The sequence below is a fragment of the Triticum dicoccoides genome, chromosome 5B (assembly GCF_002162155.2).
Source record: "Triticum dicoccoides isolate Atlit2015 ecotype Zavitan chromosome 5B, WEW_v2.0, whole genome shotgun sequence".
NCBI classification, from domain to species: domain Eukaryota; kingdom Viridiplantae; phylum Streptophyta; class Magnoliopsida; order Poales; family Poaceae; genus Triticum; species Triticum dicoccoides.
Window position 1 is genome coordinate 725,349,949 of NC_041389.1, and position 13,981 is coordinate 725,363,929.

General features: G+C 43.7%; 1 protein-coding gene across 4 annotated transcripts in view; it reads right to left on the reverse strand.

Annotated features, from left to right (window-relative positions):
* Positions 1–5,389, reverse strand: part of LOC119313057 (rhodanese-like domain-containing protein 8, chloroplastic) — a 19,554-nt gene extending 14,165 nt beyond the window's left edge. For 2 of the 4 annotated variants that reach the window (XM_037588873.1, XM_037588874.1), the window contains exons 1-8: positions 5,087–5,389; positions 4,933–4,986; positions 4,389–4,538; positions 2,948–3,113; positions 2,732–2,823; positions 2,510–2,613; positions 2,135–2,419; positions 1,869–2,028 (exon numbers count right to left, since the gene is read on the reverse strand). In XM_037588873.1, coding sequence (XP_037444770.1) covers positions 1,875–2,028; positions 2,135–2,419; positions 2,510–2,613; positions 2,732–2,823; positions 2,948–3,113; positions 4,389–4,538; positions 4,933–4,986; positions 5,087–5,374 — 1,293 coding nt within the window. In that variant the 5' untranslated portion in view covers positions 5,375–5,389 and the 3' untranslated portion in view covers positions 1,869–1,874. Of the gene's footprint in view, positions 1–1,597; positions 2,034–2,134; positions 2,420–2,509; positions 2,614–2,731; positions 2,824–2,947; positions 3,114–4,388; positions 4,539–4,932; positions 4,987–5,086 lie in introns of those variants that run through there. The other 2 variants (XM_037588872.1, XM_037588875.1) reach the window with 2 other exon arrangements.
* Between the last annotated feature and the right edge of the window lie 8,592 nt (positions 5,390–13,981).

The window sequence follows — 13,981 nt, forward strand, 5'->3', positions numbered from 1 at the left end:
AGAGTGAGGTGGGTTAGGGTTAGGGTGGGGGCGGGCCGTTAGCACCGTCAGGTCGACTATTGTTTGCCATCCGCCAGCTGACGGCAAAGTATCTTTGTTGTCCGCTAGCAAACGACAAAGAACTGGCTGACAGCGGAAGCTACTTTCCTGTCCGCTAGCGGACGGCAAAGAACTGGCTGACGGTGAAGGTGCAGTTTGCCGTTAGCCAGCTCTTTGCTGTCCGCTTTCTGTGAGGACGGCAAAGACCTTCTTTTCCGTCCTCTAGCCAGCGGCAAAAAATGTGGTTGTCGGGTTGTCGGGTCCGATATGGCGGGCGCGCCCGGGCTCCCACTTGACACTCTGTCCCGGTTGATCACTCTTCTCCCTTTGATTGAGCCCTTGAAGTTGAGAATATGCCCCACTTGATGGTCCATTTCCTCTTGCATGCTCATGAGCATGATCATGTCCACTTCTTCGTTCGAATCCGACAAATCGAAGAACTAATCTTGAATCATTTGGTCAAGCTCCGTCGGTCCATAGTCCTCTTCCAACGAAGCATCAGAATCCATCATTTACCTAACAGAATCACAATAATTCCGGTCAGTCAATGTGTCGAACACATCAAACGCAAGGCGGAGCCGGAGAGTTGCCGGACGTACCACAGTGGCGTCCGGGCTGGCGACAACGTCCCCCGCGGCGAGGACAAGAGCGCTCTTCCGGAGCTGGTGGCGGAGAGCCTGGGAACGGCTGCGGAGCGGGCGAAGCGGCGGAGTTGCGAGCCGGACGGCGCGGAGGAGAAAGAACAGAGGAGAGAGCAAATGGATCTGGCACCTCGGGGGGGCGGGGGGATTTGGTGCAATTTGGGGTGGGGTCGGGTTGTCAGGTCCGACATGGCAGGCGCGCCCCATATTTGGGCTGGATATAGGGGCTGCCGGTCAGCTCGGGCGTTTGAGAGGCCCGCCTGGGTCAAAAAATCATGACCGGGCTTATGAGACGGGTTTGAGAGGTCCGGTTGTAGATGCTCTTAGAAAAAAGTTGAGGTTCGTTGAGGGATTGTTGATGGGTTGATGCGGCCGGTATTTAGAGGTGTCTGCCCAGTAGTTGAGTCGGAATAATTGTAGTTTGGTACTCCATAATTAAGCATGCATGGTTAATTAGTTGTTGTGATGCATGATTGAAATCCAACAAATAACGTCCTAAGCTAGCATACATATGTACGTAGGTGTCAAGGAATTTGTTGAGATTCTTTCAGTTTCAGGATAGCACAGCAGGTGTGATGATTGGACAGGTTTGTCATCCATCCAATCCAGAGTTCCAGACAAGATGGACTGCTAAAAAATGGGTGGGGCCTTTGATGAAGCAATCACATCACATGCTATTCTGCAATCTGAAAGCTATTCTACAGGTGGAGGATCACATTCACATCTTGAGGTGCTGATGACTCTGACTCTGACTCTGACTGAGTTTGCTAGCCCCATCCATGATCACTTGAGTTGACTTGAGTTGAGTTGAGACCAAATCCATCCATGTTACTACTGAGATTAACCATGTACTTACTCAGATTAGTTGATGATGAGAGAATTGTATATAGATGCTGCTGCATCCATTGATCATTCAATTAAAGAGGATGAGAATGTCGATTTCATTAATCTGCTCTCATCTGCTCTACTTAAGTTCTCCACAGAATGTCTCTCTCTGTCACCTCATCTTCTTCTTCTACTACACTACACTGCATGCTAGTACTTATCAATTAAAAGAACGAAAAAAAAGATGCACCAACAAATCAGAAAGCAAGAAAAATGGTGGTACGACCCACAGAAATATATACACAAGTAATCCTCTTGAAGCCACTACTTCAAATGACTGCACTTGGACTGGATGATGCTCACCTCAGCTCAGCTCAGCTCAGCTTGAGATGGTCGTCCGTCGCGGTACAGATGCCACTTGTCGTATCTCTGGTGCCCCGGCAGCAGCGGCCGCAGCCGTGGCGCGCCCCTGCACTCCCTACAGCAGCAGCCCCTCAGCTCCTCCAAGCACCCACCACAGCACCTGCACCACTCCACTTCAGTTCACTGCATTCCACACTTCACCTGAAACAACCTGCATCTCAACCTATCTAACATATCTAAATGAAAGGAAGGACCAAAATGCATACAGGTAGAGCCGGTTGCAGTCGATGCTGGCGCAGTTGCGGTGCCGCAGCTCCTCCACCTCCGACCCGCACACGTAGCACCGCCCCAGCCATCGCGACGACCACACCTCCCCCTTGTCGCCACCACCTTCTTCTCCTGCGCCTTCTGCCTCTGCAAACTTGGCCGGTGGCAGGGACAGCCGGTCGTCAAACACAAACAGGTTACCAACCCACTCCGCGCTCCCTTCCATCTTCAGGTAGTTGGACACGCCTCCCTTGAGAGTGTACAGGTTCCCGAAACCCTTCTCCCTGTCAAGGACACGCGCGCACACACACAAGATTATGGTATAGATAGCCACCCATCCCATAGCATATATATACATATACACTTTTATTTACCTCAAAATCGTTGAGTATACGTCACATCTTATGCCACCTGTGCAGTACATTAATATGTCTGTCTTCTCTTTGTCTACCCCATGCAGAGGGTCCGTCGAATCAATCTGCACATACATTCGATGAAACAAGAATGTTGCATTCTGGTTTTGTAAGACAGTTTCTGGTTTGTCTATGTATGGATTACGTCGCAGCAAGACGACATTAGCTCAAGGAGTACCGTACCTCCTGCTCTGACAGCCCAAATGAAGTGCTTCTGAAGCAGTCCACGTTAGGCCTCTTGGCTCCTTCAAAATGCCCAATGTCCCATTCATAGTCTGCCGCGAAACAACATATAGGATTTAAACATGGAGTAGGTGATTACCACTTCAAATCAAATCGACCCACAAAACATAACAGACGGATTCATCAAAGTACAGCAGGGGAGAGAAGATAGTTTACCGTTCCTAACATCAAGGAGCAAAAGCTTTCGTTCAGAGGTATCTCCAGCTGCTTCGGTTTCAAGGCGTTTCCTAGCTTCAAGTTTCTCCCTCCACTCGGATGGGGTCAGTGGTGAAGCGCGCATGCTAGGTTCCACCAAAGGAAGATGACAACTCCCTCCTTCCAACTGCATGCAGGTTTTGTTTCTAGATAAGATGTCTGGAAACTTTACTGTAAATAAATAGGACTTATCTCTTCACATGAGTCTGAATATAGTAAACCAAATAGTCTCTTTAGCTGAAACAATGCAAATTCAGTGAAGTGAATTAATGAAGAAATGGCTTCAGACTGACAATGTGAAACTACCAAACTTTGTTTCCACATGAGATGAAAAGCAGATATACCATTGCTTACCTGAACCTAGTCACATGCTCTCAAGTCTAAATACTGTAAACTAAGTACTAAAATCTTGCTACTTTTATCTACCAATAATGAAATGACTGCATAACTGTCACACGAAATACACTTGAAAACATTGTTGTGGACTTGAACTAAATATGACACTTTGTTACTGCAGCCCATGTCTTCAGTGTGTAAACCTGGCACTTTCAGCATTTGTTTTTTTTAACTGGACACTTTCTTATCTTATCTTAAACAAAGCAAGAGCAATCATTATCTACCATGTAGATTTTCTTATCTTATCTAGAAATCTTAAACAGAGCAAGAACGATCATTATCTACCATCTAAATTTTCTTATCTTATCTTAAACAGAGCAAGAGCGATCTCTATCTAGCAGGAACTGGTCCACGTATTCGGTGTGCAGCCTTGCATTTTCAGTATCTTTGACAGAGAAAGAGCGATAGTTATCTAGCATGTAACTCCTGGAAGCTTAAAAAATTCGCCTCTGAACAACAGACCGTTCATGAAAGTTACAGCACAGATCTTGGTTAAACCTACTTTTAGAGTTTTAGCCGACTAGTTTAGTGAAAGGGCTTGGCCCAGCATTATCAGAAAACAAATTAAGAGTACATTTTTTCTTGGTGGGGGGAGCGAAGCGAAACACACTAGTTTCAATAGAAATCTGTAAGATAAGCAAGTTAATTCCACCATTTTGAATGAAAACAACAGGAAAGGACCTACGATGCTAGTTATCAGGAGAAGCTCCAGGACCGTTTAGAATGTGAAACGTGAAATTGTGATTGGAGTCGTAAGAAAACGAGGTTATGAGCTGAAATGGTATGACAACAGACAGTCACATATCTGTTGCTATGTTTTTCAGCATTTAGACTTGTGACTAGAACTAAGAGACAAACATATATTCGATTCGATTATTATCTTCTAACATGTGGTCAGTAACTTGGATGATTATCACTTAATTAGGTGGAGAATATCAGCCTCTAAATGTGTGAAGGTACTGAACTTTGTTTCCCTGTGCAGCAAAAAAGAGCAGGCATTGCTTACCTGAACAAGTGATTGTTTGTAGCGCAGTTTGAGGCGAGGAAAAGCATGCCCGGTTAACGCTGGCGAAACTTGGACGAGTATATCAGAGAAGCGAGGGTCTGTCCTGAGCCAGTCCGCGTACGCCATTGCATCTTTGCGCGGACCACTGTACTGTACTGTGACAAGAGCAGAATTTAGAAAAGTAGGTATGCTGGAAGCTGCGGCATTAATTCAGATATATCAGTGTATCACTCTTCATATTTTGCGCTAATTAATATGCATCGAAGTCTAAGACGAATACAAAAGTTGTGAGGAGATGTGACATTGCTTTGGACTGTGGTGACAAACCTAAATATATTGCTTGTGCCAAGACTAGTGTTGTTGGGTTAATGCATTAAAGTGTGTGACATTAACTTGATTGTTAAACCAGTTCTGAGACTATATATGTTCAGAACTGTCTCAAACTTGCAGAGATGTAGTACAATCATCATTATTTACAGTGCATAACATGTGTGTGCATTGATTAAAAAAAAAACCAGAGCAAGTGTTTTTGGGTTTGGATTACCTGAGCGTTGATCCCCTGCTCGTTCATGTAGATGCGACCGTGTATGTCTCGTCCCTGGTTCAGGAGATATGCAATTATTATTTTTTGTGTGTGTGTAAAGTAGTAAAAGATTCAGACTTTCAGATATCCATAATGAATGGTTCGGGGGACGGACCTGGAGGAAGTGGAGGTGCGCGGCCACCTCGGCGCGGGGGTCCTCCACGGGAGCCAGCTTGTAGAAGGTAACGACCACGAACTCCTCCTTCTCCTCCGCATCCCGCTCATCTGTGCCGGCGACGGCCAAGTGGGAGGTGGGGGCGGGGAAGGAGGAGCGGAGGCGGGCGGGCGGGAGCGGGAGAGAGCGCCACGGCGAGGAGAAGAAGCAGGCTCGCCGAGGCGGCGGACATGGACGGAGGAGGTAATGGTGGTGGAGGTGGAGGTGGAGGTGGACGGCGGCCGCCATGCCCACTCCCTATCCGCCTCCCTCTTCTTGGTATCCAAAATTGCCACAGCCGTTTCCTTTTCCTTTTTCTCACAAAAAAAAGAAAAATGTTTGTATTTTCCTTCTCAGAATGAGATGGCGACAGAAACCAAACCTGAGACCCTCTTCTTATTATAAATAAATAAATATAAATAAATCGACTTTTCATTAAAAATAACTTGCCCCAAATTTTCAATGTTCTCGCGCGTTTATTTCCTTACGTACCCTTAGGGCACCTCCAACGGCAACACCAAAATTCCCCCCGGTATCCGATATGGGAGGCGGCCATCCAACGCTGCGCGCATACATTTCAAACACTTTTTCAATAAAATCGAATGAATTTCATGCAAACCAGTGGATTTCATATAAACCGGACGAAATTTATTACATTTTCGGCATATATACTACTCCCTCCGTTCACTTTTATAAGTCGTTTCAGACAAATGAAATTGAGCGGTTTTACACGCTGTCTAAAATGTCTACAACACCTTATAAAAGTAAGCATAGGGAGTACTATATTATACCCGCTCAGCTAGGGGCTCCCTCCTTTAAAAAAAATTCAAGTGCTTTCTGAAATTGACACATGGCAAGTGAACAATGTCCACGAAGAGTAATCATGGCCAAACAGTAAATGTACTTATTAATTAAGCATAAATAGTAATCCCAAATAATCGTGGCCAAATAGCAATGTGTTGCATCAGAGTCCCATTTACAATTCTTGATCACTTTGGAAAATCTATAAGAAGTTTCCTCTGGTATGGCAAGGGCATCAACAAGCATGGTAAAATGCCTTGTAAAATGGGAAAAAGTATGTCTTCCTAAAAGTGCAGGTGGCCTAGGTGTGCTTGATCTCAGAATGCAACCACGGAGCATTACTTACTAAATTCCTATTCAAGTTCTTCAATAAGCAGGATTTAGCATGGGTTCAATTGATATGGAATACTTACTATAGGGATGGGAAAGTCCCTAGTTACCCAACCAATGTTGGCTCATTTTGGTGGAGAGACTGCCACTCCATTTTGGAGGATTTCAAAAACATAACTGTTTGCACACCTAAAATGGGAGATACTATTAAGATGTGGTATGATAAATGAATTGGAGATCCTATGAAAGACCAAATGATCCACATTTTCTCATATGCAAGAGATAAAGACACCACCGTTGCCGTGATGAGCAATATTGAGCAGGACACTTTTTTATAAGTTTCATACACCAATGTCATCAATTGCTATTCAACAGAGCCAGCAAATAATGGAGCTAATTAATGGCAGAAGCAACACCAGTGAAAAAAATTCATGACAATTCTACTGGACACTAGTAGAAAACAGGGCTTACGTTCGGGGCAGATAAGCCCATTAGTCCCGGTTCCATCATGAACCAAGACCCATGGGCCCATTGGTCCCGCTTCGTGAGGCCAGGGGGCCTGACGGGCCTCATGGGGGCATTGGTCCTGGTTCGTCTGGCCCCTTTGGTCCCGTTTGGTAGGACGAACCGGGACCAATGGGCCTCGATCCTGGCCCACCACCACTAGTCCCGGTTGGTGGCTCGAACCGGGACTATAGGGTGGTCTCTAGTCCCGGTTCCAGCCACGAATCGGGATCAATGAACCGGTGAGGGGAGAGGGCTTTTGTGTGTAAAACATTATAAGCAAAAAGAATTTTCATAAAATAAAAAAATCAAAAAAGAAAAGAAAATAAATAAGTAGAAACAAAATAAAATAAATAAGTAGTAACAAAAAAATTTAATAAATAAGTAGAAACAAAATAAAATAAAAAAGTAGAAACAAAGAAAACTTTAATAAAGTAAAATAAATAAATTTTAATAAAATAAATAAAAATAGCAACAGTAAGTAGAAACAAAATAAAATAAATAAAGCATTTTCATAAAATAAATAAAAATAGCAAAAAGAAAAGAAAATAAATAAGTAGAAACAAAATAAACTTTAATAAATAAGTAAAAACAAAATAAACTTTTATAAACCTCTAGTATAAGTGAAACTAAAATTATATAAAATTAATGCAACTAAAACTATCAAAGTATTTTCTGTTCAACACATTAAAAGCAAAAAAGAATTTTCATGAAGAACTTTTTTATTAGAAACTTAATAGCAAAAATAATTATCATAAAGAACTTTTTGTTAGAAACTAAAATAACAAAATATGTTTTTGAATATAATGATAAAACACAGTAATATTAAATAGCAGGAAAAGAATCACTAAAAAATCTATTTTTATAGTAAAACTATTCAAAAACTAGTGATTCACACAAATTTCCAAAAATTCAAATTTAAACTATTCAAATTGGAAAACAAATGGCACTAAGAGAAAGTTTATAATTTTTATTACCTAAAAGCAAAAAGAATCACTTAAAAACTAGTAAGTATTTTGCTGTAAGTAGAAACAAAATAAGATAAATAAAGCAAAAAAAGAAAACAAAAAAATGCCACCTACTGGGCCACCACGGCCTGAATACGACTAGAAACCCAACCATGGGCCAGGATTCAGGCCCGCAGAAGGTCCAGTAGGCCCAGAGGCAGCATAGTGTGTATTTAGGCCTAGTAAGCCTACATTTGAGAGGAGCTCGAGAGGGCAGCCGCAGTGGGGCTTATAAACCACTTCGAGCTCCTCTCAACTAGCAAGGTGGGACTAAACATTTGGCCGCGGGGAAGCACAAGGCCTTGGGTCCCGGTTGGTGGCACCAACCGGAACTAAAGGGGTGTATTGGTCCCGGTTGGTGGCACGAACCGGGACCAATGCGTAGAGTATATAAGAAAGACTTGTCAAAATTTTGAGAGTTCATCTCGCAATTGCCCCCGACAATGCCGACCTCCAGGACGCCGCCCGCCGCCCCCTTCGTCGCTGTCACCGTCGCCCGCGCCCGCCGTCACCGTCGTCGTCGCCCACGCCTGCCGTCGCCGTCGCCGTCGCCCGCACCCGTCGTCGCCGTCGCCGTTGCCCGCGCCCGTCATCGCTGATGTCTGCCCCTGCCATCGTCGTTGCGCCGCCCCTGCACCAGCGCCGTCGCCCTGCCTCGTCGTCGCCGTCCCCGCGCCCTACACCGACGCCGTTGCACGCGCCCGTCATCGCTGTCGACGTCGCCTGCGTCCTCGCTGTGAGCGCCGCCGGCCCCGATCCTCTCCTCTCCTGATTGTTTTTATGATTTTTTTGTAATATGTATTGATATATGATTTTTTTTTGGTTCATAGATTTTTTTTTGTTCATAAAAGTTGTGCACTTCTGTATAGAAACGAAAATGTAGAGTGAAAACGAAAGCAAACATAAAAGTTGTGCACTTTTGTTAAAGTGAGGGGCGATGTCGGACATGACATGAGGGGGCCGGTGTCGGTGTCAAAACCGGTGGATCTCGGGTAGGGGGTCCCGAACTGTGCGTCTAAGGCTAATGGTAACAGGAGGCTGGGGACACGATGTTTACCTAGGTTCGGGCCCTCTCGATGGAGGTAATACCCTACTTCCTGCTTGATTGATCTTGATGATATGAGTATTACAAGAGTTGATCTACCACGAGATCGTAGAGGCTAAACCCTAGGAGCTAGCCTATGATTATGATTGTTCTTGTCCTACGGACTAAACCCTCCGGTTTATATAGACATCGGAGGGGGCTAGGGTTACATGAGACGTCCATTTTGCATCATGCTTTTATGTCAATATTTATTGCATTATGGGCTGTTATTACACATTATATCTCATTACTTATGGTTATTATCTCTTATTTTACAAGGTTTACCATGAAGAGGGGGAATGTCGGCAGCTGGAATTCTGGCTGGAAAAGGAGCAAACGTTGGAAACCTATTCCGCACAGCTCCAAAAGTCCTGAAACTCCACGAAACAACTTTTTGGAATTAATAAGAATTTCTGAGCGAAAGAAATACACCAGGGGCCCACACCCTGTCCAGGAGACAGACCCCCCTTATAGGGCGCACCCCTATCTCCTGGGCCCCCTGGTGGGCCTCCGGTGTCCATCTTCTGCTATATCATCGCTCTTACCCTGGAAAAAATCGTGGGCAAGCTTACGGTATGAAACTTCGCTGCCACGAGGCGGAACCTTGGCGGAATCAATCTAGGGCTCTGGCGGAGCTGTTCTGTCAGGGACACTTCCCTCCGGGAGGGGGAAATCATCACCAACGTCATCACTAACGGTCCTCTCATCGGGGAAGGGTCAATCTCCATCAACATCTTCACCAGCACCATCTCCTCTCAAAACCCTAGTTCATCTCTTGTATCCAATCTTGTATCAAAACCACAAACTGGTACCTGTGGGTTGCTAGTAGTGTTGATTACTCCTTGTAGTTGATGCTGATTAGTTTACTTGGTGGAAGATCATATGTTCGGATCCTTTATGCATATTATTACTCCTCTAATTATGAACATGAATATGCTTTGTGAGTAGTTACGTTTGTTCCCGAGGACATGGGTGAAGTCTTGCTATTAGTAGTCATGTGAATTTGGTATTCCTTTGATATTTTGATGAGATGTATGTTGTCTTTTCCTCTAGTGGTGTTATGTGAACGTCGACTACATGACACTTCACCATTATTTGGGCCTAGAGGAAGGCATGGGGAAGTAATAAGTAGATGATGGGTTGCTAGAGTGACAGAAGCTTAAACCCTAGTTTATGTGTTACTTCGTTTGGGGCTGATATGGATCCATATGTTTAATGTTGTGGTTAGGTTTACCTTAATACTTCTTTTGTAGTTGCGGATGCTTGCAATAGGGGTTAATCATAAGTGGGATGCTTGTCCAAGTAAGGGCAGTACCCAAGTACCGGTCCACCCACATATCAAATTATCAAAGTACCGAACGTGAATCATATGAACGTGATGAAAACTAGCTTGACGATAATTCCCATGTGTCCTCGGGAACTCCTTTCTCATTATTAGAAATTGTCTAGGCTTATCCTTTGCTACATAAAGGATTGGGCCACCTTGCTGCACTTTACTTATTTTATTTACTTGTCACTCGTTACTATTTATCTTATCACAAAACTATCTATCACCTGCAATTTTAGTGCTTGCAGAGAAAACCTTACTGAAAACCGCTTATCATTTCCTTCTGCTCCTCGTTGGGTTCGACACTCTTACTTATCGAAAGGACTATGATTGATCCCCTACATTTATGGGTCATCAAGACTCTTTTCTGGCGCCGTTGCCGGGGAGTGTAGCGCTTTTGGTGAGTGGAACTTGGTAAGGAAACATTTATATAGTGTGCTGAAATTTTCTGTTACTTGTCATTATGGAAACTAATCCTTTGAGGGGATTGTTTGGGGTATCGTCACCCCAACCAGAAGAGCAAAGAGTTGCTCCTCAACCTACTGAACTTTATGAAAATATTTATTTTGAGATCCCTTTGGGTATGATAAAGAAACTGCTAGCTAATCCATTTGCAGGAGATGGAACATTGCATCCCGATTTACACCTTATCTTTGTGGATGAAGTTTGTGGATTATTTAAGCTTGCAGGTATTCCCGATCATGTTGTCAAAAGGAAGTTCTTCCCTTTATCTTTGAAGGGAGATGCATTGACATGGTATAGGTTATGTGATGATACGAGATCTTGGAATTATAAGCGATTGAAGTTGGAATTTCACCAGAAGTTCTATCATATGCATCTTGTTCATCGTGATCGTAATTACATATATAATTTCTGGCCTCGCGAAGGAGAAAGCATTGCTCAAGCTTGGGGGAGGCTTAAGTCAATGTTATATTCATGCCCCAATCATGAGCTCTCTCGGGAAATGATTATTCAGAACTTTTATGCTCGGCTTTCTCTTGATAATCGCAACCTGCTCGATACTTCCTATGGTGGTTCTTATATGCTGAAGACTATTGATTTCAAATGGGATTTATTGGAAAGAATTAAACGCAACTCTAAAGATTGGGGTTCCGACAATGGTAAGGAGTCAGGTATGACACCTAAGTTCGATTGTGTTAAATCTTTTATGGATACCGATGTTTTTCCTGGATTGAGCACTAAGTATGGACTTGCCTCTGAGATAGTAGCTACTTTCTGTGAATCTTTTGCTACTCACATTGATCTCCCTAAAGAGAAGTGGTTTAAATATAATCCTCCTGTTGAAGTGAAAGTAATTGCACCTATTACAGTCGAAGAAAAGACTATTACCTATAGTGATCCTATTGTTCCTACTGCTTATGTTGAAAAACCTCCTTTTCCTGTTAGGATAAAGGATCATGCTAAAGCTTCGACTATTGTTCGTAAGAGTGAAAGTGCAACTACCCCTAGGTGGTTTTGGTAATTCATAACAACATATAAATCATTGAGCTAATGCTATTCCAAGACTATTATTTCAGGAAGCTCAATGAATGGCATGGCATGGATGATGAAAGTGGATCCCTCAAAATATCAAGGACAAAGGATTGGCTCAAGCTCAAAAGCTCAAGACTCTACATTTTATATTTCAGTGATCCAAGATCACATTGAGTCTATAGGAAAAGCCAATACTATCAAGGAGGGATGAGGTGTTGCTTAATGAGCCTCTTGCTTCATGTGCTTAGTGATATGCTCCAAATACCCTCAACTACTTTCCCACATCCACATATGACCTAAACCTAAAGCCAAAATCGGTCACACCGATTCTTTCTATCCGGCGCCACCGAGTTCAAATGTCATAGCCACTGCCACAAACCCTAGGCAAATCGGTCTCACCGATAGGGATCTCGGTCTCACCGAGATGGGATTGTAATCACTCTGTTTCCCTTTGTAACATTTAGGTCTAACCGGAGTGAGCGATCGGTCCCACCGAGATTGCAATGTAAACTCTCTGTTTCCCTTTTGTAACATTTCGGTCTCACCGAAAAGAGCAAATCGGTCCCACCGAGTTTACCTGACCAACTCTCTGGTTAGCTAATTACCAAAATCGGTCTCACCGAGTTTGTGTAATCGGTCTCACCGAGATTACGTTATGCCCTAATCCTAACCATATTGGTCCTACCGAGTTGCATTTCGGTCCCACCGAAAATCCTAACGGTCACTAGGTTTACTAAATCGGTCTAACCGAGTTTGTTGATTCGGTCCCACCGAGATTGGTAAATTGTGTGTAATGGTTAGATTTTGTGTGGAGGCTATATATACCCCTCCACCTCCTCTTCATTCGTGGAGAGAGCCATCAGAACAAACCTACACTTCCAACTTACCAGTTCTGAGAGAGAACCATCTACTCATGTGTTGAGGCCAAGATATTCCATTCCTACCATATGAATCTTGATCTCTAGCCTTCCCCAAGTTGCTTTCCACTCAAATCTTCTTTCCACCAGATCCAAATCCTATGAGAGAGAGTTGAGTGTTGGGGAGACTATCATTTGAAGCACAAGAGCAAGGAGTTCATCATCAACGCACCATTTGTTACTTCTTGGAGAGTGGTGTCTCCTAGATTGGATAGATGTCACTTGGGAGCCTCCGACAAGATTGTGGAGTTGAACCAAGGAGTTTGTAAGGGCAAGAAGATCGCCCACTTTGTGAAGATCTACCGCTAGTGAGGCAAGTCCTTTATGGGCGATGGCCATGGTGGGATAGACAAGGTTGCTTCTTCGTGGACCCTTCTTGGGTGGAGCCCTCCGTGGACTCGCGCAACCGTTACCCTTCGTGGGTTGAAGTCTCCATCAACGTGGATGTACGATAGCACCACCTATCGGAACCATGCCAAAAACATCCGTGTCTCCAACTGCATTTGAATCCTCCAAACCCTTCCCTTTACTTTCTTGCAAGTTGCATGCTTTAATTTCCGCTGCCTATATACTATTTGCATGCTTGCTTGAATTGTGTGATGATTGCTTGACTTGTCCAAATATAGCTAAAATCTGCCAAAGTCTAAAATTGGGAAAATGTTAAGTTTTTAATTGGTCAAGTAGTCTAATCACCCCCCTCTAGACATACTTCAAGATCCTACAAGTGGTATCAGAGCTTTGGTCTCCATTTGCTTTGATTTCCATAACTTTTGGTGGTCATAGCCTTGGTTTCACAACCTAGGAGAGTATGGCGTCTAGCGAGGGAAATTATCACCGTAGAGGTCCTTACTTTGATGGAACTAATTTTGCTAGTTGGAAGCATAAGATGAAAATGCATATTCTTGGACATAACCCCGCCGTTTGGGCTATTATTTGTATTGGCTTGCAAGGTGAATTCTTTGATGGGAGAGAGCCGAACCGTGAAGCTAAAGCGGAAGAATTGAAGATGCTGCAATACAACGCTCAAGCTTGTGATATCATCTTCAACGGATTGTGCCCCGAAGAATTCAACAAAATCAGCCGTCTTGAGAATGCAAAGGAAATTTGGGACACTTTGGTTGATATGCATGAAGGTACCGACTCCGTCAAGGAATCCAAGTTGGATGTGCTCCAAAGTCAGCTTGACAAGTTCAAAATGAAGGATGGTGAAGGTGTCGCTGAAATGTACTCTAGACTTGCTCTTATCACAAATGAGATTGCCGGCTTAGGGAGTGAAGAGATGACCGATAGATTCATCATCAAGAAGATCCTAAGAGCATTGGATGGAAAATATGATACTGTGTGCACATTAATTCAAATGATGCCCAATTACAAGAATCTCAAGCCAACGGA